Source organism: Ranitomeya variabilis, chromosome 2 (genome assembly GCF_051348905.1).
Source record: "Ranitomeya variabilis isolate aRanVar5 chromosome 2, aRanVar5.hap1, whole genome shotgun sequence".
NCBI lineage: Eukaryota > Metazoa > Chordata > Amphibia > Anura > Dendrobatidae > Ranitomeya > Ranitomeya variabilis.
This window is the reverse complement of record NC_135233.1, coordinates 1,001,523,620-1,001,547,441: the sequence shown is the minus strand read 5'-3', so window position 1 is coordinate 1,001,547,441 and position 23,822 is coordinate 1,001,523,620. Positions and strand designations below refer to the sequence as shown.

General features: G+C 44.7%; 1 protein-coding gene and 1 long non-coding RNA gene across 3 annotated transcripts; both read right to left on the bottom strand.

Moving 5' to 3' along the window:
* Positions 1-6,386: 6,386 nt before the first annotated feature.
* On the bottom strand, positions 6,387-7,800 carry LOC143810112 (uncharacterized). Of its 2 annotated transcripts, XR_013222656.1 has the most exons (3): positions 7,390-7,800; positions 6,528-7,139; positions 6,387-6,430 (listed from the first exon to the last, which is right to left on the bottom strand). XR_013222656.1 is itself a non-coding variant. In XM_077293007.1 (2 exons), exons 1-2 carry the CDS (start codon positions 7,457-7,459, stop codon positions 6,616-6,618), a joined length of 594 nt encoding a protein of 197 aa, XP_077149122.1. In that variant the 5' UTR covers positions 7,460-7,800; the 3' UTR covers positions 6,442-6,615. The 2 variants fall into 2 exon arrangements, 1 of the variants encoding a protein (XP_077149122.1); XM_077293007.1 differs by lacking the exon at positions 6,387-6,430 and having other exon boundaries at positions 6,442-7,139.
* A 10,719-nt stretch (positions 7,801-18,519) lies between these two features.
* Positions 18,520-21,576, bottom strand: LOC143810111 (uncharacterized). Its single transcript, XR_013222655.1, has 4 exons — positions 20,758-21,576; positions 20,461-20,664; positions 19,074-19,218; positions 18,520-18,982 (listed from the first exon to the last, which is right to left on the bottom strand). It is a non-coding gene; the product is annotated as an uncharacterized LOC143810111 (long non-coding RNA).
* Positions 21,577-23,822: the final 2,246 nt, after the last annotated feature.

Here is a 23,822-nt window from a genome sequence, read left to right as displayed (position 1 = left end):
ACCCATACACCCAGGTCTTTTCAGTGACAGTTTTGCCCAGAGTTTTAGAATTAATCACATAGTTATACATCTTATTACTTCTACCCAAGTGCATGACCTTACATTTATCCCCATTAAAGCTCATTTGCCATTTATCAGCCCAAGATTCTAGTTTACATAAATCCTCCTGCAATATAAAATTGTCCTCCTCTGTATTTATTACCCTGCAGAGTTTAGTGTCATCTGCAAATATAGAAATTCTGCTCTGTATGCCCCCTACAAGGTGATTAATAAATATGTTAAAAAGAAGATGGCCCAATACTGACCCCTGTGGTACACCACTGCTAACCACGACCCAGTGCTCCATTAATAACCACCCTTTGTTTCCTATCCCTGAGCCAGCTCTTAATCCACTTACACATATTTTCCCCTAACCTTATTATTCTCATTTTATGTATCAACCTTTTGTGTGGCACCGTATCAAAAGCTTTTGAAAAGTCCATATACACTACGTCCACTGCGTTCCCTTGGTCCAGTCCGGAACTTACCTTTTCATAGAAACTGATCAGATTAGTCTGACAGGAACGGTCCCTAGTAAACCCGTGTTGATATTGGGTCATGAGGTTATTCCTCTTCAGATACTCCAGCATAGCATCCCTTAGAATGCCCTCCAGGATTTTACCCACAGTAGAGGTTAAGCTTACTGGCCTATAATTACCGAGTTCATTTTTTGTCCCCTTTTTGAATATTGGCACCACATTTGCTATATGCCAGTCCTGTGGTACAGACCCTGTTATTATGGAGTCTTTAAAGATTAAAAATAATGGTCTATCAATGACTGTACTTAATTCCTGCAGTACTCGGGGGTGTATCCAGTGGCGTAACTACAAAGTTATGGGCCCCGGTGCGAACTTCCAAATGGGGCCCCCCCCTAAACCCCCCCACCTTCCCCCACCCCGCCCTACCCCCCCCACCTTCCCCTAGATACGCCTCGGACTGTTGCAGGAATCTCCTGCACTGCAACATGGTGTTGGGTGCCAGCACAGCCCGCACAGTGGTATATCCAGCACAGCCCGCACAGTGGTATATCCAGCACAGCCCGCACAGTGGTATATCCAGCACAGCCCGCACAGTGGTACATCCAGCACAGCCCGCACAGTGGTATATCCAGCACAGCCCGCACAGTGGTATATCCAGCACAGCCCGCACAGTGGTATATCCAGCACAGCCCGCACAGTGGTATATCCAGCACAGCCCGCACAGTGGTATATCCAGCACAGCCCTCACAGTGGTATATCCAGCACAGCCCGCACAGTGGTATATCCAGCACAGCCCGCACAGTGGTATATCCAGCACAGCCCGCACAGTGGTATATCCAGCACAGCCCGCACAGTGGTATATCCAGCACAGCCCGCACAGTGGTATATCCATCACAGCCCGCACAGTGGTATATCAAGCACAGCCCGCAGTGGTATATCCAGCACAGCCCTCACAGTGGTATATCCAGCACAGCCCTCACAGTGGTATATCCAGCACAGCCCTCACAGTGGTATATCCAGCACAGCCCGCACAGTGGTATATCCAGCACAGCCCGCACAGTGGTATATCCAGCACAGCCCGCACAGTGGTATATCCAGCACAGCCCGCACAGTGGTATATCCAGCACAGCCCGCACAGTGGTATATCCAGCACAGCCCGCACAGTGGTATATCCATCACAGCCCGCACAGTGGTATATCCAGCACAGCCCGCAGTGGTATATCCAGCACAGCCCTCACAGTGGTATATCCAGCACAGCCAGCACAGGGGTATATCCAGCACAGCCCTCACAATGGTATATCCAGCACAGCCAGCACAGTGGTATATCCAGCACAGCCCGCACAGTGGTATATCCAGCACAGCCCTCACAGTGGTATATCCAGCACAGCCCTCACAGTGGTATATCCAGCACAGCCAGCACAGGGGTATATACAGCACAGCCCGCACAGGGGTATATCCAGCAGAGCCCGCACAGGGGTATATACAGCACAGCCCTCACAGTGGTATATCCAGCACAGCCCTCACAGTGGTATATCCAGCACAGCCCTCACAGTGGTATATCCAGCACAGCCCTCACAGTGGTATATCCAGCACAGCCCGCACAGTGGTATATCCAGCACAGCCCGCACAGTGGTATATCCAGCAGAGCCCGCACAGGGGTATAACCAGCACAGCCCGCACAGTGGTATATAGAGCACAGCCCTCACAGTGGTATATCCAGCACAGCCCGCACAGGGGTATATCCAGCACAGCCCGCACAGTGGTATATCCAGCACAGCCCTCACAGTGGTATATCCAGCACAGCCAGCACAGGGGTATATACAGCACAGCCCTCACAGTGGTATATACAGCACAGCCAGCACAGGGGTATATCCAGCACAGCCCTCACAGTGGTATATAGAGCACAGCCTTCACAGTGGTATATCCAGCAGAGCCCACACAGGGGTATATCCAGCACAGCCCGCACAGTGGTATATAGAGCACAGCCCTCACAGTGGTATATCCAGCACAGCCCGCACAGGGGTATATCCAGCACAGCCCGCACAGTGGTATATCCAGCACAGCCCTCACATTGGCATATCCAGCACAGGGGTATGTCCAGCAGAGCCCGCACAGGGGTATATCCAGCAGAGCCCGCACAGGGGTATATACAGCACAGCCCTCACAGTGGTATATACAGCACAGCCAGCACAGGGGTATATCCAGCACAGCCCGCACAGAGGTATATAGAGCACAGCCCTCACAGTGGTATATCCAGCAGAGCCCGCACGGTGGTATATAGAGCACAGCCCTCACAGTGGTATATCCAGCACAGCCCGCACAGTGGTATATCCAGCACAGCCCGCACAGTGGTATATCCAGCACAGCCCTCACAGTGGTATATCCAGCACAGCCAGCACAGGGGTATATAGAGCACAGCCCACATCTCATCTCCCCCCCCTGATAATGGCCCCACAGTCCGTTTAAAAAAAAAAAAAAACTCTCCTCACCTTTCCTTTTGCCCACGCTGCTCCTGGCGGCTGAAGTCTGCCCAGGACACTGCAGGTGCGCGATGATATGACGTCATCGCGCACCCGCAGTGTACTGTCAGAGGCAGAGCGGGGAATGATGGGAGAGGGAGCGTCAGGTGACGCTCTCTCTTTCATCATTGCATTGAACTGTACCGGTGTCATAGACGCCGGTATAGTTAAATGCGGCGGCGGCGGCGGCACTGGGGGGGGGGGGTTCCGGGGGAGGAACAGTGCAGCGGCCCACTACTGGCATCGGCTCTTCTGGCATTTGCCAGAAGTGCCCGATGGCCAGCCCGGCCCTGCAGTCAGACCTGCCGGCCCGGGGCCCCTGACCTGCGGGGCCCGGTCGCAATGGCGACCGCTGCGACCGTGGTAGTTACGCCCCTGGGTGTATCCCATCCGGGCCCGGAGATTTGTCAATTTTAGTGATTTTTAGACGCCACCGTACTTCCTGCTGGGTTAAGCAGGTGACACTTAATGGGGAAATTTTGTTATCACTGATCATATTGTCTGCCATGGGGTTTTCTTGTGTAAATACTGATGAAAAAAAAGTCATTTAGCATATTGGCTTTTTCCTCATCCTCATCCAGCATTTCTCCCAGACTGTTTTTAAGGGGGCCAACACTATCATTTTTTAGTTTCTTACTATTTACGTAGCTAAAGAATATTTGGGGATTATTTTTACTGTCTGTGGCAATGAGTCTCTCTGTCTCAATTTTTGCTGCCTTTGCCCCATATAATGCTGCACATGGCCCCATAAGATGCTCCATACAGATATTTGCCCCATATAATGCTGCACATGGCCGCATGAGATGCTCCATACAGATATTTGCCCCATATAATGCTGCACATGGCCCCATAAGATGCTCCATACAGATATTTGCCCCATATGCTGTTGCTGCAATAAAAAAAATAAAAAATGACATACTCACCTCTCAGGCCCTCGGCACTTGCTATATTCACCTTTGCCGTTCCACCGCCGACTGCCGCTGTGTCTTCCCCGTCCTCTGCACTGACTGTTCAGGCAGAGGGCGGCACACAGTAATTGCGTCATCGCGCCCTCTAACCTGAGCATCAGTGCAGAGGACACAGAAGACACAGCGGCGCCGACGGTGGAACGGGGAGCAGGTGAATATCGCGCACTGCATTATACTCACCAGCTCCTGGTGTGGTCCTTGCACTTCTGTTCCCTGGTGCCGGCAGCTTCTTTCTGTAGTGAGCAGTCACATGGTACTGCTCATTACAGTAATGAATATGCGGCTCCACCCCTATGGGAGTGGTACCATGTGACCGCTCACTACAGGAACAAGCTGTCAGCGCCCGGAGAACAGACATGCAGGGACCGCGCCAGGAGCAGGTGAGTATTATTAGACCGCTGCCGCTCACTCTCCCCTGCCGACCCCTGGGTATGACTCGAGTATAAGCCCAGAGGGTCAATTTCAGCCTAAAAAAATGGGCTAAAATTCTCGGCTTATGCTCAAGTATATACGGTAGTTGGCAACTGAGTTAGCACTCTTGTGGTTTTCGGACATTTTTGAAGTAAAGTGAACTGGTATAAATTTCAATTTTTTCTCACTGTTTCACAACAAAACTCCTTCGGTCCACTCTCTTTCCTGCTCAAGGGATATTAACCCTTGCACTCTAATGTGTGACACTGGAGTAATTTGCTATTGTCTGCTTTACCGTCATTTTCTACAATACGATTGACCAATACTATTGTATATACTTTATTTTGTGTTTTGATGTAACCTTTCATTTTATTTATGTTGTTTTTCTTACTTGTAGTAACTGATGAAGGTCTAATTTTGACCGAAACGTTTTCTGTTTACTTCCTCGTGAACAAGATTAAATACTGTTATCGATCGTATCAAGTTCAGTGCCAAGTATTTGGACATATATTTATGATGTGGGAACCTACTCTGGCACCTTCTGTAGTTGTACACACGTCACCTCATTATGGCAGCTAATATCGTCGTGCCTGGAGGCACATGGCAGTGATGTCATACACCATGGTGGGCATACCGATGTCAGCTGCCAGTGCTTGAGCCGGCTGAAAAAGAGGACACTGCACATCATGGGAATTAGGGTGGTGGTGGTAAGAATTTTTTTTTTTTTAGTCGAACAGAACAGAGCTTATTAGCCAGGAAGGGGCCCATGATGAGGCACGTTACTCCAGGATGGGGGCACATTAGCCTGGGAGGAGGGAGACCAGGATGGGGCACAATACCCCAGAAAGGCGACCAGGATGGGGCAACTTACTTGAGGAATGGGATTAGGATGGCACACCTACTGCAGGAAGGGGACTAGGGGAACAGCTGATCACTTTGTGTCACACCCAAATTGATCTGATGTTTGTGACCTATCCTAAGAATAGGCCACCAATATAAAGTACATAACCTCTTTAAGTGTGATCGCTACCCCTATACCAACTAATGATAGATACCTCCCTCACTTATAATTATGTACTCTGAAAGTTATGTAACAATTTGTACAGTAAAAAGTCACAACCAGACATATTGATGGTAAATATTATTTAATTTTATAAATTGTTTGCAATTAATAGAATTTATGGTAACATCCGAATCTGGAGCTTCAGCTGTTATCAGCATCACTGCACGTGATGGAATCGGTGACTCAATGAAGCAGATGAGGAATCTGTGGATCATTATGGAAATGATCTGTAACTTATGCAGATTTCTGTGAAGAGAAGACACCAAGTTATTACATCTCATCAGTAGATTCCTAATAAAAAGTAACTAAATATGAGCTGGAGACTAAAAGAAAGAAATTCTAATATCTACTTACATGGAGTGCAGGTCGTTCTGATCTAATTCCTCAATGTTCTCCAGACTTGGATCTTCCTTCTATAAAAAGGAGAAAACAACAATTAATTCGATATTGCATGTAATGTGATCATTATTGGGTGGAGAGAGAAGAGGGAATGAGGTAACTTACCATTAGCTGTTTTGGGATTTCCATGTTCACAAAACCCTTCATGCCTGGTGAGATATTGACCAAAGCTGATGGCAAACTAAAGAGAGACCAGAACAGCGGGAAGATAAAGGTGATTTATGTGCAAAATAATACACATTTCTGTGAAGAGAAAATGACAAATTATTACATGACAGCAATAGATTCCCAGTAAAAAGTTAATAATCTGTGGAAAATAAAAGAAAACAAATTCTAATATTTACTTACATAAAGTACAAGTCATTTTGATCTAATTCCTCAATGTTCTCCAGACTTGGATCATCCTTCTGTGAAAAGAACATTTATTTATATGTTGCATGTGACATACATATCATGGGACAGAGGGAATAAGAGATGACTTACCGTCTGGTGTTTATGGGATGTTCATAGCCCTTCATGCTTGGTGAGATGTTGACCAAAGTTGATGTTAAACTAAGGAAAGACCAGAAATTCAGGAAAATTAAAAGTGAGGTGTTTTTTTTACAGCCTTCAAAGGAATGTAGTTTTAATGTATGCACAGGTCCCTTACCTGGGCTGGAATTCAGTATGGTCTCTTCCACTTTCTGCACCATGGACATAGCTTTCTTCCTAAAGCCTTGTGATTCCATTTTGGTGCATCATTGGAAGACGTGGTTACGGCACAGGGGGCACAGAGGGTTGGAGCGGAGCCATCTAGAAATACATCCCTGATGGAAGCTGTGGTCACATGGAAGGACTATGACCTGCTCTCCAATCTCATATTCGGTCATACAGATGACACATGACTGGGTCTCCTCCTCTGGGGTTACATCCCTTGTTGGGAGAATTATATTTACTCTCCTGCCAACAGGAATCGCCACCGCCACCTGTGGCACTGGTGGTGTAATTACACCCACTTCCTGTTGTTGAATAGATGGGAGGGGACGGTCACCACCCCTGCTGCTCTCTCCTGTTGTTCTGGAGGGCTCCGCAGGGGCTGGCCTTAGAGGAGAGCGGCTTCTTTCTCTTCTCTCTTCCTGTCCCCTACGTGTTGGAGGATCTCGGGTCCTTCTCCTTCTCCTCTCAGTGACAGCGTTGCTGTCTCTCTGATGTCCATCACTGGTAGAAGGTCTTTCCTGATCTCTTTGATGAGACCGTAACCTATGGACAATTATGGCCTGACCTATAAATGAATGAGAATTTATCAGAATTTTTCCCAATGTTAGCAAACACTTTTGGGCTATAGTGATGGATCTATCTGCTGCTGTGGTGTTTAGGGAAAGGGGAACCCTTCAAAGAACTGACATTATTTTGGACTTAGTAAACCTGCACTGTCTATCCTGAAATGTGACCCATCATACCCCAGGTATATTTCCTCCCACGAGAGCCCTATAGGGTGGGAATATTGTCTGTCTCCCCCAAATATCACTTACCTTGGTTTTCTGGTCGGCGCAGCCATGTCTCATTGTCGGCAATCAGCTGACGCAGCTCCCGGGCACTCATGACTAAGTTACCTGAAGCTGGCTGATTGAATATTGGAGAACTAAGCTCTCCGGTGGCACCGGTGTTATTGTGCTCTGATCAAAGATCAAAAAGAATCATTGGAAGTAATCACCAGATGTGTAACACAAACTAGTTCGCTCTTCCACAGCCAAAGTGAAGTGTCCGCAAAAGCATCAACTCTAGAAATGGCGCTGATGTCACAGCGCTCAGACATTACATACCCTCAGGACATTCCATGAGGCCATTATGACATCATAATTCTGAGTGACCCCCTAGTCCTGAGCATAATATTGTGACATCAGAGCAGCTGGGCCGCCATGTTTGCTGCCAACTGGTGAATGAGGCAGAGAATGGGGAACAGAAATATCCCCTATGTTTAATATAGTAGAAATGTATATATCTGGGTTTGAAAAGATTGAAAAATCAGTTTTCTCCTTGTTTGTAAATAGTGGATTTTATAAACAGATTATATCCTCTGCTGTAAATTATAAGAATGTAATGCTTTTCTTTATCATTTATTGTTGTGGGTGATACATTATTGCTAAACAATACACAACTCAGCAGCTGCCTACCGGACTGTCAGGGAAATGATTACCGTAGGTTATAAATAAGTGAAAATAAAATAAATAATAGAGGCTAAAACATACAAATAATTATAATTAAAAAAAAAAAGACTTCCGTTTTTTTTAGTTTTCTGTACCACCATGGCCATATTACATGACATACATGTGTCCATATCACTCAGTTATCTCAGATCCACAAAAGTACAGTATGTATTACAACAGGACCAGGCAGGTTTCTTCCTATCTGGCGAATTCCCTGTGGACACCTCGGGTGGGCTGGTCAGTGGGACACATGCCTGATGTAGAGTTACAGAGGGAGATGGTGAAATTACCCTTCCAAAGACCTGAACTGATTTATCTTCTTAAAACCTCATTCAGACATCCGTGATTTTTCTCATATAAAAACATAGAGATTGAGGTTTTAGCAGAAGAAATGTTTAAATATTTATTTCAGCCATGATTTCCATTACTTAAATTTTTCTTTTTTGCGTTTTCAGTTTTCCCTTCCTTCCTAAAATCCACAACTTTTTATTTTTCAACAACTTTTTTATTTTTCCATCCACCTTCCATTTTACATAGCAACAAAGTAACATAGTAACATAGTTAGCAAGGCCGAAAAAGATATTTGTCCATCGAGTTCAGCCTATATTCGGTCAGAATAAATCCCCAGATCTACGTCCTTCTAAAGAACCAAATAACTGTAAGATACAATATTGTTAACACTCTAGGAAGACATCCAGGCCTCTCTTGAACCACTCGATTGAGTTCACCATCACCACGTCCTCAGGCAAGGAATTCCAGATTCTCACTGCCCTAACAGTAAAGGATCCTCTATGTTGGTGGAAAAACCTTCTCTCCTCCAGACGCAGAGAATGCCCCCTTGTGACCGTCACATTCCTTGGTATAAACAGATCCTCGGAGAGATATTTGTATTGTCCCCTTATATACTTATACATGGTTATTAGATCGCCCCTCAGTCGTCTTTTTTCCAGACTAAATAACACAGGTATGAGACTAAAAAGCTGTTTGATTATTTTCAACTAATTTCCATGTATTTTGGTGTGCTGAAAACGAAAAAAATATTGCAAAAAATCCTGGACGTCAGGATTTGCCACAAAATGCAAAATTCTCTTCAAATTTAGTATATTTTTCTCAATTTTTGGTATTTTTTTTATCTTAGGGTTTTGAAAGTCAAAATTACGATTAATTAATTCACATCAATGCATTGAAGATATACAATGCCAAAAAAATATAACTTTCAAAGAAAAGAACTTTCAGAGTGAGCTAATGAAACCAGCATCAACATGTTGCAAGCTGAACGAACAGGCTCTGACATGCTCGGGCTTGATTCGATTGTTTTATCTTGGTTCTCGCCTGTTCACACTTTTTCATCTCAGTTCATGTTAGCTCGTCATATTCAACCGTGTTTCCCAAAATTAGCACTATGGCTCAGCGGAAGAGTATTAATTCGCCTGACAGTTTCTGTTACATTTGTGGTGAATATACAGTGTTGAAGCAACAGCTGAATATTACAAACTTTGTAAAAAAAGTATACTTCGCTTATTTCGGACTCAAGCTTGGAGATCAAGATAAAGCTTGGGCGCCTCATAAAGTGTGCAAACGGTGTGTTGAGGACCTCCGAAATTGATTCAAGGGTAAAAAAATAGCTTTCCATTATGGGATTCCTATGGTATGATGAGAGCAAAGGAACCATAGTGACGATTGTTACTTTTGTTCATGCAATGCGAAAGGGTATAATTCAAAATGGAAGCATTCCATTTCATACCCCAATATTCACTCAGCAATTCATCCCATCCGCCATGGCACAGATATACCAGTACCCAAGGCCCCTGCTACCTTGGAAGAGATAACTAGCTCTGATGAAGGTGGAGTCATACCAGAACCAGATGATGAATCAAGTTCTGACTTTGAAGATGATACAAGACCAAAATTGTTTTCCCAGGAGGAGATGAATGATTTGGTAAGAGACTTGAATCTTCTCAAAGATGCCGCTGAGTTACTCGGATCAAGGCTCAAAAGCAAGAATTTATTGTTGCCAGGAGTGTCTTTTTCATGGTTCAGACATCGTGAAAACGAGTTTGTTCCTTACTTTGCCCAGGAAGATAAGTTGGTTTATTGCATCGATGTCGAAGGTTTGATGGTTCAATTCAAAATCCAATATGATTCAGCACAATGGCGTCTTTTTATAGATTCTTCAAAAAGAAGTCTCAAATCAGTTTTACTCCACAACGGCGGTTTTAATGCTTCCATCCCTGTAGGTCATTCTGTACACCTCAATGAAACCTACGAGAACTTGGAATTGGTTCTTCGTAAACTTAAATATGAAGACCACGGTTGGCAAGTGTGCGGGGATTTGAAAGTCTCGTGCATGCTGCTCGGGCAACAAGCTGGGTATACCAAATACCCTTGTTTTCTGTGTCTATTGGACAGTCGAGAACGACAAATTCACTGGATCAAGAAGAATTGGCAGCCGAGGGTGCTCACAGTTGGTGAAAAAAATGTCCTCCGAGAAACTTTGGTTCCTCCCCATAAAGTTCTTCTACCACCTCTCCACATAAATTGGGATTGATGAAGCAATACATAAAATCACTTCCAAAAGATGGAGAATGCTTCAAATACTTGGTCACCAAGTTTCCAGACCTCTCGGAGGCAAAATTGAAGGAAGGTGTGTTCATCGGACCAGACATTAGAAGGCTTATAGCTGATCAAGAGTTTATCAATACCATGACGCATCCTCAAAAAGAAGGGTGGTTTGCATTTAAAGAGGTCGTAGAGAAATTTTTAGGCAATAACAAAGACCCTGACTACAAAAAAATCGTCGGACGAATGCTGAAAGCATTTCAAGTTTAAGGTTGCCTGATGAGTTTGAAAGTGCATTTCCTCCATTCCCACCTTGACAGCTTTCCTGAAAATTTGGGAGCTGTGAGTGAAGAGCAAGGTGAACGATTCCACCAGGACATTAAAGAGATGGAAAGAAGATACCAGGGAAGATGGAGCATTACAATGATGGCTGACTACTGTTGGATGCTTCAGAGAGACATTCCAGATGCTACTCACAAGCGTAAATGTACCAAGAGAAGCCTCACAGGGAAGAAGAATCGATTTTAGTGTGTGTTAGTGAGCTCATTGCAGTTAATATATATATACTCGAGTATAAGCCGAGATTTTCAGCCCAAATTTTTGGGCTGAAAGTGCCCCCTCGGCTTATTCTCGAGTCACGGTCGGCGGGTGAGGGGGAGAGGGCGCTGAGGCATACTCACCTAGTCCCGGCGCTCCTGGCGCTCCCCCTGCCTGTCCCACGGTCTTCGGTGCCGCAGCTCTTCCCCTGTTCAGCGGTCACGTGGGACCGCTCATTAGAGAAATGAATAGGCTGCTCCACCTCCCATAGGGGTGGAGCCGCATAATTCATTTCTCTAATCAGCGGTGCCGGTGACCGCTGACAGAGGAAGAGGCTGCGGCACCGAAGACCAGCTGTCCGGGGGAAGGAGCAGGACGCCGGGAGCAGGTAAGTATCTCATAGTCACCTGTCCACGATCCACACGCCGGGCGCCGCTCTGTCTGCGCGTCCTCTTGTTCTGACTGTTCAGGTCAGAGGGCGCGATGACGCATATAGTGTGCGCGCCGCCCTCTGCCTGATCAGTCAGTGCAGAGAGACGCCGGGACGGGACGCTGAGGAGCTGCAAGCAAGAGAGATGAGTATGTGTTTTATTATTTTTATTGCAGCAGCAGCAGCAATGGCACAGCTTTATGTGGAGCATCTATGGGGCAACGGTGCAGAGCACTATATATAAGGCACATCTTTATGTAGAGCATCTATGGGGCAACGGTGCAGAGCACTATATATAAGGCACAGCTTTATGTGGAGCATCTATGGGGCAACGGTGCAGAGCACTATATATAAGGCACAGCTTTATGTGGAGCATCTATGGGGCAACGGTGCAGAGCACTATATATAAGGCACAGCTTTATGTGGAGCATCTATGGGGCAACGGTGCAGAGCACTATATATAAGGCACAGCTTTATGTGGAGCATCTATGGGGCAACGGTGCAGAGCACTATATATAAGGCACAGCTTTATGTGGAGCATCTATGGGGCCATAATCAAAGGTCAAAGGTGCAGAGCATTATATATGGCACAGCTATCTATGGGGCCATAATCAAAGGTGCAGGGCATTGTATATGGCACAGCTTTCTATGGAGCATCTATGGGGGCCATAATCAAAGGTGCAGAGCATTGTATATGGCACAGCTATCTATGGAGCATCTATGGGGCCATAATGAACTGTGCAGAGCATTATATATGGCACAGCTTTATGTGGAGCATCTATGGGGCCATAATGAACGGTGCAGAGCATTATATGTGGCACAGCTTTATGTGGAGCATCTATGGGGCCATAATGAACGGTATGGAGCATCTATTTTTAATTTTGAAATTCACCGGTAGCTGCTGCATTTTCCACCCTAGGCTTATACTCGAGTCAATAAGTTTTCCCAGTTTTTTGTGGCAAAATTAGGGGGGGTCGGCTTATACTCGGGTCGGCTTATACTCGAGTATATACGGTATTTTGAGGTATTGTCTCATTTAACATAGTTACTTAAATTGTCAGAAAACGTGATGTCCTATGACAAAACGGAGGTCATTTTCGGATTAAGGGCACTTAAAAACATGAAGATTACGTGGAATAACCAAAACAGCTCTTGAAAAATTTTTTTTTGCAGACCTGTGTAATTAACCACTGAGTTTGATGTCAGCTGACATAAAACAGCTGACCTGACATCAACCCCAAAACTATTACTCCACTAGCCAACGCACCAAGGCAAGTGGGAAGAGCCAAAGCTAAGAGCCAGAATTGGTGCATCTAATGGAGGTGCCATTTCTGGGGTGGCTGTGGTCTGGTGTTATTAGTCTGGGAAGGGACCAATATCCATGGCCCATTCCCAGTCTATTAATATCAGCCTGCAGCTTTCTGTTTTGCCTTTGCTGGTTATTAAAATAGGGAGACCGCACATAATTTTTTTGGTGTGTCCCCCTTTTTAATAACCAGTAAAGGCTACGCAGACAGCTGTGAGCTTATATTAATAGGAAAACTTTAAGTCCATCTAGTTCAACCCATAGCCTAACCTAACAAGCCCTAACATGTTGATCCAGAAGAAGGCAAAAAAAACCATGTGGCAAAGAGTATTATTAGTACTATTGGAATAATATTGCTCACAGCTAAAGTAGTCATCACCTATTTTATATATCACATTTCGCCATATGTGTTCATGTTGATTTTATATGTATTGGGGACCTAGCTTTTCCCTAGCAAAGGTGTTCTGTGTATAGTTACAGAGGTTCATTTAGTCCGTGGGTAGAGGCTCTCACTAGTGGCTACAGGGTGCATTAGGGCCAGTAGGGCTAGCCATCGTGGAGCGGGGGCGCTACAACGTTCCCCCCTAGGGCGTCTACCTCCGCAGCCAGGTAGGGGTCAGGTGTAGGAGCCTCAGCAAGGGTGTCTAGATACCCCCAATAAGTCTTGGGCAGTTTTTGAGCACTTTGGTTTTCTTTTTGTGTGTTTTGTCACTATAGGTAGCAGAGTTTGCCTTGTTTTTAATAATAAAGAATATTTTTATATGTAGGGTAGATTTATGATTTTGACTTGGGAGACCCAGCTTTCTCACACTGGGCCCTACATTATGCTGCAAAATTTGTTGGTAGTCTTCAGACTTCATAATGCCATGCACACGGTCAAGCAGTCCAGTGCCAGAGGCAGCAAAGCAACCCCAAAACATCAGGGAACCTCCGCCATGTTTGACTGTAGGGACCGTGTTCTTTTCTTTGAATGCCTCTTTTTTTTTCTCCTGTAAACTCTATGTTGATGCTTTTGCCCAAAAAGCTCTACTTTTGTCTCATCTGACCAGAGAACATTCTTCCAAAACGTTTTAGGCTTTTTCAGGTAAGTTTTGGCAAACTCCAGCCTGGCTTTTTTATGTCTCGGGGTAAGAAGTGGGGTCTTCCTGGGTCTCCTACCATACAGTCCCTTTTCATTCAGACGCTGACGGATAGTACGGGTTGACACTGTTGTACCCTTGGACTGCAGGGCAGCTTGAACTTGTTTGGATGTTAGTCGAGGTTTTTTATCCAACATCCACACAATCTAGTGTTGAAATCTCTTGTCAATTTTTCTTTTCCGTCCACATCTAGGGAGGTTAGCCACAGTGCCATGGGCTTTAAACTTCGTGATGACACTGCGCACGGTAGACACAGGAACATTCAGGTCTTTGGAGATGGACTTGTATCCTTGAGATTGCTCATGCTTCCTCACAATTTGGTTTCTCAAGTCCTCAGACAGTTCTTTGGTCTTCTTTCTTTTCTCCATGCTCAATGTGGTACACACAAGGGCACAGGACAGAGGTTGAGTCAACTTTGATCCATGTCAACTGTCTGCAAGTGTGATTTAGTTATTGCCAACACCTGTTAGGTGCCACAGGTAAGTTACAGGTGCTGTTAGTTACACAAATTAGAGAAGCATCACATGATTTTTCGAACAGTGCCAATACTTTTGTCCACCCCATTTTTATGTTTGGTGTGGAATTATATCCAATTTGGCTTTAGGACAATTCTTTTTGTGTTTTTTCATTTAAGACAAATTAATTGAAGATAATGATAACAAAGAATTTGTGTTTGCAATCATTTTCAGGAAGAAACTGAGTATTATCTGACAGAATTGCAGGGGTGTCAATACTTTTGTCCACAACTGTATAACCTGTAACATTATACTTTTCAAGAAAGGCATCCAGTCCCCTTTTAAATTTAAGCAATGAATCACTCACTACAACATCATACGGCAGAGAGTTCCATAGTCTCACTGCTCTTACAGTAAAGAATCCGCATATGTTATTATGCTTAAACCTTCTTTCCTCCAGACAAAGAGGATGCCCCCTTGTCCCTGTCTCAGGTCTATGATTAAAAAGATCATCAGAAAGGTCTTTGTACTGTCCCCTCATATATTTAGACATTAAAATAAGATCACCCCTTAGCCTTCTTTTTTCCAAACTAAATAGCCCCAAGTGTAATAACCTATCTTGGTATTGCAGACCCCCCAGTCCTCTAATAACCTTGGTCGCACTTCTCTGCACCCGCTCTAGTTCAGCTATGTCTTTCTTATACACCGGAGACCAGAACTGTACACAGTATTCTAAGTGTGGTCGAACTAGTGACTTGTATAGAGGTAAAATTATGTTCTCCTCATGAGCATCTATGCCTCTTTTAATGCATCCCATTATTTTATTTGCCTTTGTAGCAGCTGCCTGACACTGGCCACTAAATGTGAGTTTGTCATCCACCCATACACCCATGTCTTTTCAGTGACAGTTTTGCCCAGAGTTTTAGAATTAATCACATAGTTATACATCTTATTACTTCTACCCAAGAGCATGACCTTACATTTATCCCCATTAAAGCTCATTTGCCATTTATTATTATTATTATTATTATTATTATTTATTGTTATAGCGCCATTTATTCCATGGCGCTTTACAAGTGAGGAGGGGTATACATAATAAAAACAAGTACAATAATCTTGAACAATACAAGTCATAACTGGTACAGGAGGAGTGAGGACCCTGCCCGCGAGGGCTCACAATCTACAAGGGATGGGTGAGAATACAGTAGGTGAGGATAGAGCTGATCGTGCAGCGGTTGGTTGATCGGTGGTTACTGCAGGTTGTAGGCTTGTCGGAAGAGGTGGGTCTTCAGATTCTTTTTTTTATCAGCCCAAGATTCTAGTTTACATAAATCCTCCTGCAATATAAAATTGTCCTCCTCTGTATTTATTACCCTGCAGAGTTTAGTGTCATCTGCAAATATAGAAATTCTGCTCTGTATGCCCCCTACAAGGTGATTAATAAATATGTTAAAAAGAAGATGGCCCAATACTGACCCCTGTGGTACACCACTGCTAACCACGACCCAGTGCTCCATTAATAACCACCCTTTGTTTCCTATCACTGAGCCAGCTCTTAATCCACTTACACATATTTTCCCCTAACCCCATTATTCTCATTTTATGTATCAACCTTTTGTGTGGCACCGTATCAAAAGCTTTTGAAAAGTCCATATACACTACGTCCACTGCGTTCCCTTGGTCCAGTCCGAAACTTACCTTTTCATAGAAACTGATCAGATTAGTCTGACAGGAACGGTCCCTAGTAAACCCGTGTTGATATTGGGTCATGAGGTTATTCCTCTTCAGATACTCCAGCATAGCATCCCTTAGAATGCCCTCCAGGATTTTACCCACAGTAGAGGTTAAGCTTACTGGCCTATAATTACCGAGTTCATTTTTTGTCCCCTTTTTGAATATTGGCACCACATTTGCTATATGCCAGTCCTGTGGTACAGACCCTGTTATTATGGAGTCTTTAAAGATTAAAAATAATGGTCTATCAATGACTGTACTTAATTCCTGCAGTACTCGAGGGTGTATCCCATCCGGGCCCGGAGATCTGTCAATTTTAGTGATTTTTAGACGCCACCGTACTTCCTGCTGGGTTAAGCAGGTGACATTTAATGGGGAAATTTTGTTATCACTGATCATATTGTCTGCCATGGGGTTTTCTTGTGTAAATACTGATGAAAAAAAAGTCATTTAGCATATTGGCTTTTTCCTCATCCTCATCCAGCATTTCACCCAGACTGTTTTTAAGGGGGCCAACACTATCATGTTTTAGTTTCTTACTATTTACGTAGCTAAAGAATATTTGGGGATTATTTTTACTGTCTGTGGCAATGAGTCTCTCTGTCTCAATTTTTGCTGCCTTTGCCCCATATAATGCTGCACATGGCCCCATAAGATGCTCCATACAGATATTTGCCCCATATAATGCTGCACATGGCCGCATGAGATGCTCCATACATATATTTGCCCCATATAATGCTGCACATGGCCCCATAAGATGCTCCATACAGATATTTGCCCCATATGCTGTTGCTGCAATAAAAAAAATAAAAAATGACATACTCACCTCTCAGGCCCTCGGCACTTGCTATATTCACCTTTGCCGTTCCACCGCCGACTGCCGCTGTGTCTTCCCCGTCCTCTGCACTGACTGTTCAGGCAGAGGGCGGCGCACAGTAATTGCGTCATCGCGCCCTCTAACCTGAGCATCAGTGCAGAGGACACAGAAGACACAGCGGCGCCGACGGTGGAACGGGGAGCAGGTGAATATCGCGCACTGCATTATACTCACCAGCTCCTGGCGTGGTCCTTGCACGTCTGTTCCCTGGTGCCGGCAGCTTCTTCCTGTAGTGAGCAGTCACATGGTACTGCTCATTACAGTAATGAATATGCGGCTCCACCCCTATGGGAGTGGTACCATGTGACCGCTCACTACAGGAACAAGCTGTCAGCGCCCGGAGAACAGACATGCAGGGACCGCGCCAGGAGCAGGTGAGTATTATTAGACCGCTGCCGCTCACTCTCCCCTGCCGACCCCTGGGTATGACTCGAGTATAAGCCCAGAGGGTCAATTTCAGCCTAAAAAAATGGGCTGAAATTCTCGGCTTATACTCCAGTATATACGGTAGTTGGCAACTGAGTTAGCACTCTTGTGGTTTTCGGACATTTTTGAAGTAAAGTGAACGGGTATAAATTTCAATTTTTTCTCACTGTTTCACAACAAAACTCCTTCGGTCCACTCTCTTTCCTGCTCAAGGGATATTAACCCTTGCACTCTAATGTGTGACACTGGAGTAATTTGCTATTGTCTGCTTTACCGTCATTTTCTACAATACGATTGACCAATACTATTGTATATACTTTATTTTGTGTTTTGATGTAACCTTTCGTTGGATTTATTTTGTTTTTCTTACTTGTAGTAACTGATGAAGGTCTAATTTTGACCGAAACGTTTTCTGTTTACTTCCTCGTGAACAACATTAAATACTGTTATTGATCGTATCAAGTTCAGTGCCAAGCATTTGGACATATATTTATGATGTGGGAACCTACTCTGGCACCTTCTGTAGTTGTGCACACGTCACCTCATTATGGCAGCTAATATCGTCGTGCCTGGAGGCACATGGCAGTGATGTCATACCCCATGGAGGGCATACCGATGTCAGCTGCCAGTGCTTTAGCCGGCTGAAAAAGAGGACACTGCACATCATGGGAATTAGGGTGGTGGTGGTAAGAATTTATTTTTTTTTAGTCGAACAGAACATAGCTTATTAGCCATGAAGGGGCCCATGATGAGGCACGTTACTCCAGGATGGGGGCACATTAGCCTGGAAGGAGGGAGACCAGGATGGGGCACAATACCCCAGAAAGGCGACCAGGATGGGGCAAATTACTTGAGGAATGGGATTAGGATGGGACACCTACTGCAGGAAGGGGACTAGGGGAACAGCTGATCACTTTCTGTCACACCCAAATTGATCTGATGTTTCTGACCTATCCTAAGAATAGGCCATCAATATAAAGTACATAACCTCTTTAAGTGTGATCGCTACCCCTATACCAACTAATGATAGATACCTCCCTCACTTATAATTATGTACTCTGAAAGTTATGTAACAATTTGTACAGTAAAAAGTCACAACCAGACATATTGATGGTAAATATTATTTAATTTTATAAATTGTTTGCAATTAATAGAATTTATGGTAACATCCGAATCTGGAGCTTCAGCTGTTATCAGCATCACTGCACGTGATGGAATCGGTGACTCAATGAAGCAGATGAGGAATCTGTGGATCATTATGGAAATGATCTGTAACTTATGCAGATTTCTGTGAAGAGAAGACACCAAGTTATTACATCTCATCAGTAGATTCCTAATAAAAAGTAACTAAATATGAGCTGGAGACTAAAAGAAAGAAATTCTAATATCTACTTACATGGAGTGCAGGTCGTTCTGATCTAATTCCTCAATGTTCTCCAGACTTGGATCTTCCTTCTATAAAAAGGAGAAAACAACAATTAATTCTATATTGCATGTAATGTGATCATTATTGGGTGGAGAGAGAAGAGGGAATGAGGTAACTTACCATTAGCTGTTTTGGGATTTCCATGTTCACAAAACCCTTCATGCCTGGTGAGATATTGACCAAAGCTGATGGCAAACTAAAGAGAGACCAGAACAGCGGGAAGATAAAGGTGATTTTTTCCCAGGCTGCAAAATAATACACATTTCTGTGAAGAGAAAATGACAAATTATTACATGACAGCAATAGATTCCCAGTAAAAAGTTAATAATCTGTGGAAAATAAAAGAAAACAAATTCTAATCTCTACTTGCAGCGCCCCAGAGTCCTGGTCGTTGCAGTACTGTTGCTCCGCCACTATGGGGGGCTATGGTACGTCTGATGGCACTGAAGGGATTCATCTGACCAGGTATCACATACACCAATACATTTCACAGTCTGGCCTCCAGGGGGAGCTAAGGGTACTATTCATTAGGCCACTCCTCACACTTTGGTAAAACTGGGGGTCAGGCAGGAAGTTAGATCAGAAAGCTGACTGGGTTGGAACCAGGCAACACCTTGTGGCAGAGGGTGTTGTGGTGGAAGATTCGGTAGGGTCCCTGTCAGGGGTGGGATCCTGACAGAGGCCTGGCAACGAGAGAGAACGTTACGGGACCGTGCCTGCACGACATTGCGGCGGTGCCCCAAGAAAGGATAAGAAGCGAGATTTATTGTGCTGAGTGCGAAATGAGATCAAACCAAGAAGGAGAAATACCAGTGGGAGTCGTGCTGTTAGACCGAGGCAACATCCTACTGAGGCGCAATTTACCGGTGGCCGGAACGCCTTGGAAGTATAGAACTCCAGGCCATACTTCAAACCTACGGCAGGACAGTCAGTTACAGGCGGGCTGTCTCACCTACATCACCTAAGCAGACATAGGGGGCACACTAGGAGAGGGGCGACTCTAGGGTCCCGGAAGAGCTCCGAGCCTACCCGTCATACGGGTGCGTCCTAACCAGAACATCAGGATGGGACGGAGGAGAAGATCATCATCCGATCGAGTTGTGAGGGAACACAAGAAACAGACACAACAGTTGTGGGGACTATCCCGTAAGCATAGCAGGGGAGGACCGCAACACACAAACACTAGCAGGTAGACACTGATTTCCACCTGCAAAGGGAATTCTGGAGATGCCATCGGACCGGCCGGACTTGCGCAGCCTGGTTAACCGTATTCCGGATTGAGGACTTCGAGACCTTCAGTAAAGAGGTAAAGAGACTGCACCCCTGTGTCCTTGTGATTGATTGCGTCCTGCACGATAACACCCTCCTACACCTCTACCTTCATTGTACGCCCCTCAGCAGGGTCACGGGCCGGGTCTAGCCACCGTGACTACCCCAGAACAGAGACTCAGAGGCCCGGTACCGGGTACCCCTCGGCCCTGCGGCGGTGGGGGCGCTACATACTTACATAAAGTACAAGTCATTTTGATCTAATTCCTCAATGTTCTCCAGACTTGGATCATCCTTCTGTGAAAAGAACATTTATTTATATGTTACATGTGACATACATATCATGGGGCAGAGGGAATGAGAGATGACTTACCGTCTGGTGTTTATGGGATGTTCATAGCCCTTCATGCTTGGTGAGATGTTGACCAAAGCTGATGTTAAACTAAGGAAAGACCAGAAATTCAGGAAAATTAAAAGTGATTTTTTTTACAGCCTTCAAAGGAATGTAGTTTTAATGTATGCACAGGTCCCTTACCTGGGCTGGAATTCAGTATGGTCTCTTCCACTTTCTGCACCATGGACATAGCTTTCTTCCTGAAGCCTTGTGATTCCATTTTGGTGCATCACTGGAAGACGTGGTAACGGCACAGGGGGCACAGAGGGTTGGAGCGGAGCCATCTAGAAATACATCCCTGATGGAAGCTGTGGTCACATGGAAGGACTATGACCTGCTCTCTGATCTCATATTCGGTCATACAGATGACACATGACTGGGTCTCCTCCTCTGGGGTTACATCCCTTGTTGGGAGAATTATATTTACTCTCCTGCCAACAGGAATCAGCTGTCTCCCTGGCACAGATAGATTTGGTGCAGGTGGCGCCACCTGTGGCACTGGTGGTGTAATCACATCCACTTCCTGTTGTTGAATAGATGGGAGGGGACGGTCACCACCCCTGCTGCTCTCTCCTGTTGTTCTGGAGGGCTCTGCAGGGGCTGGCCTTAGAGGAGAGCGGCTTCTTTCTCTTCTCTCTTCCTGTCCCCTACGCGTTGGAGGATCTCGGGTCCTCCTTCTCCTCTCAGTGACAGCGTTGCTCTCTCTCTGATGTCCATCACTGGTAGAAGGTCTTTCCTGATCTCTTTGATGAGACCGTAACCTATGGACAATTATGGCCTGACCTATAAATGAATGAGAATTTATCAGAATTTTTCCCAATGTTCACAAACACTTTTGGGCTATAGTGATGGATCTATCTGCTGCTGTGGTGTTTAGGGAAAGGGGAACCCTTCAAAGAACTGACATTATTTTGGACTTAGTAAACCTGCACTGTCTATCCTGAAATGTGACCCATCATACCCCAGGTATATTTCCTCCCAAGAGAGCCCTATAGGATGGGAATATTGTCTGTCTCCCCCAAATATCACTTACCTCGGTTTTCTGGTCGGCGCAGCCATGCCTCATTGTCAGTAATCAGCTGACGCAGCTCCCGGGCACTCATGACTAAGTTACCTGAAGCTGGCTGATCGAATATTGGAGAACTAAGCTCTCCGGTGGCACCGGTGTTATTGTGCTCTGATCAAAGATCAAAAAGAATCAATGGAAGTAATCACCAGATGTGTAACACAAACTAGTTCGCTCTTCCACAGCCAAAGTGAAGTGTCCGCAAAAGCATCAACTCTAGAAATGGCGCTGATGTCACAGCGCTCAGACATTACATACCCTCAGGACATTCCATGAGGCCATTATGACATCATAATTCTGAGTGACCCCCTAGTCCTGAGCATAATATTGTGACATCAGAGCAGCTGGGCCGCCATGTTTGCTGCCAACTGGTGAATGAGGCAGAGAATGGGGAACAGAAATATCCCCTATGTTTAATATAGTAGAAATGTATATATCTGGGTTTGAAAAGATTGAAAAATCAGTTTTCTCCTTGTTTGTAAATAGTGGATTTTATAAACAGATTATATCCTCTGCTGTAAATTATAAGAATGTAATGCTTTTCTTTATCATTTATTGTTGTGGGTGATACATTATTGCTAAACAATACACAACTCAGCAGCTGCCTACCGGACTGTCAGGGAAATGATTACCGTAGGTTATAAATAAGTGAAAATAAAATAAATAATAGAGGCTAAAACATACAAATAATTATAATTTAAAAAAAAAGACTTCCGTTTTTTTAGTTTTCTGTACCACCATGGCCATATTACATGACATACATGTGTCCATATCACTCAGTTATCTCAGATCCACAAAAGTACAGTATGTATTACAACAGGACCAGGCAGGTTTCTTCCTATCTGGCAAATTCCCTGTGGACACCTCGGGTGGGCTGGTCAGTGGGACACATGCCTGATGCAGAGTTACAGAGGGAGATGGTAAAATTACCCTCCCAAAGACCTGAACTGATTTATCTTCTTAAAACCTCATTCAGACATCCGTGATTTTTCTCATATATAAAAACATAGAGATTGAGGTTTTAGCAGAAGAAATGTTTAAATATTTATTTCAGTCATGATTTTCATTACTTTAATTTTTCTTTTTTGCGTTTTCAGTTTTCCCTTCCTTCCTAAAATCCACAACTTTTTATTTTTCAACAACTTTTTTATTTTTCCATCCACCTTCCATTTTACATAGCAACAAAGTAACATAGTAACATAGTTAGCAAGGCCGAAAAAAGACATTTGTCCATCCAGTTCAGCCTATATTCGGTCAGAATAAATCCCCAGATCTACGTCCTTCTAAAGAACCAAATAACTGTAAGATACAATATTGTTAACACTCTAGGAAGACATCCAGGCCTCTCTTGAACCACTCGATTGAGTTCACCATCACCATGTCCTCAGGCAAGGAATTCCAGATTCTCACTGCCCTAACAGTAAAGGATCCTCTATGTTGGTGGAAAAACCTTCTCTCCTCCAGACGCAGAGAATGCCCCCTTGTGACCGTCACCTTCCTTGGTATAAACAGATCCTCGGAGAGATATTTGTATTGTCCCCTTATATACTTATACATGGTTATTAGATCGCCCCTCAGTTGTCTTTTTTCTAGACTAAATAATTGTAATTTTGCTAATCTCTCTGGGTATTGTAGTTCCTCCATCCCTTTTGTTAATTTTGCTGCCCTCCTTTGTAACATAGTAACATAGTTATTAAGGTTGAAGGAAGACTTTAACGGGAACCTGTCACCCCCCCAGGCGTTTAAAACTAAAAGAGCCATCTTGTGCAGCAGTAATGCTGCATTCTGACAAGGTGGCTCTTTTAGTTATTGGTGCTGTAACTGCAGAAATAATCCGTTTTGTAATTTGTCCTAAATGCCTTTCGTCAGTCCTGGAGGCAGGCCTTTCCCTCCTGCTGCAGACGCCACACAGCCGTCACTCAAGTCTTCTTGGCGCCAGGCGCCGCCTCCTCGTCGCTGTTTTGAAATCAGCCGGCGCCTGTGCTCTTTTCTCCTGCCTTGGGCAGGCGCAGTGAGTGCTGCCCGTCCTCTGTCCTCATATGCAGTCTAGCTGACTGCGCCTGTGTGGCCGCCCTGCCTGTGAATCCCAGCCCTGCAGTGAGAATAAATCAGAAGACATTGCGGGGCTGGGATTCACAGG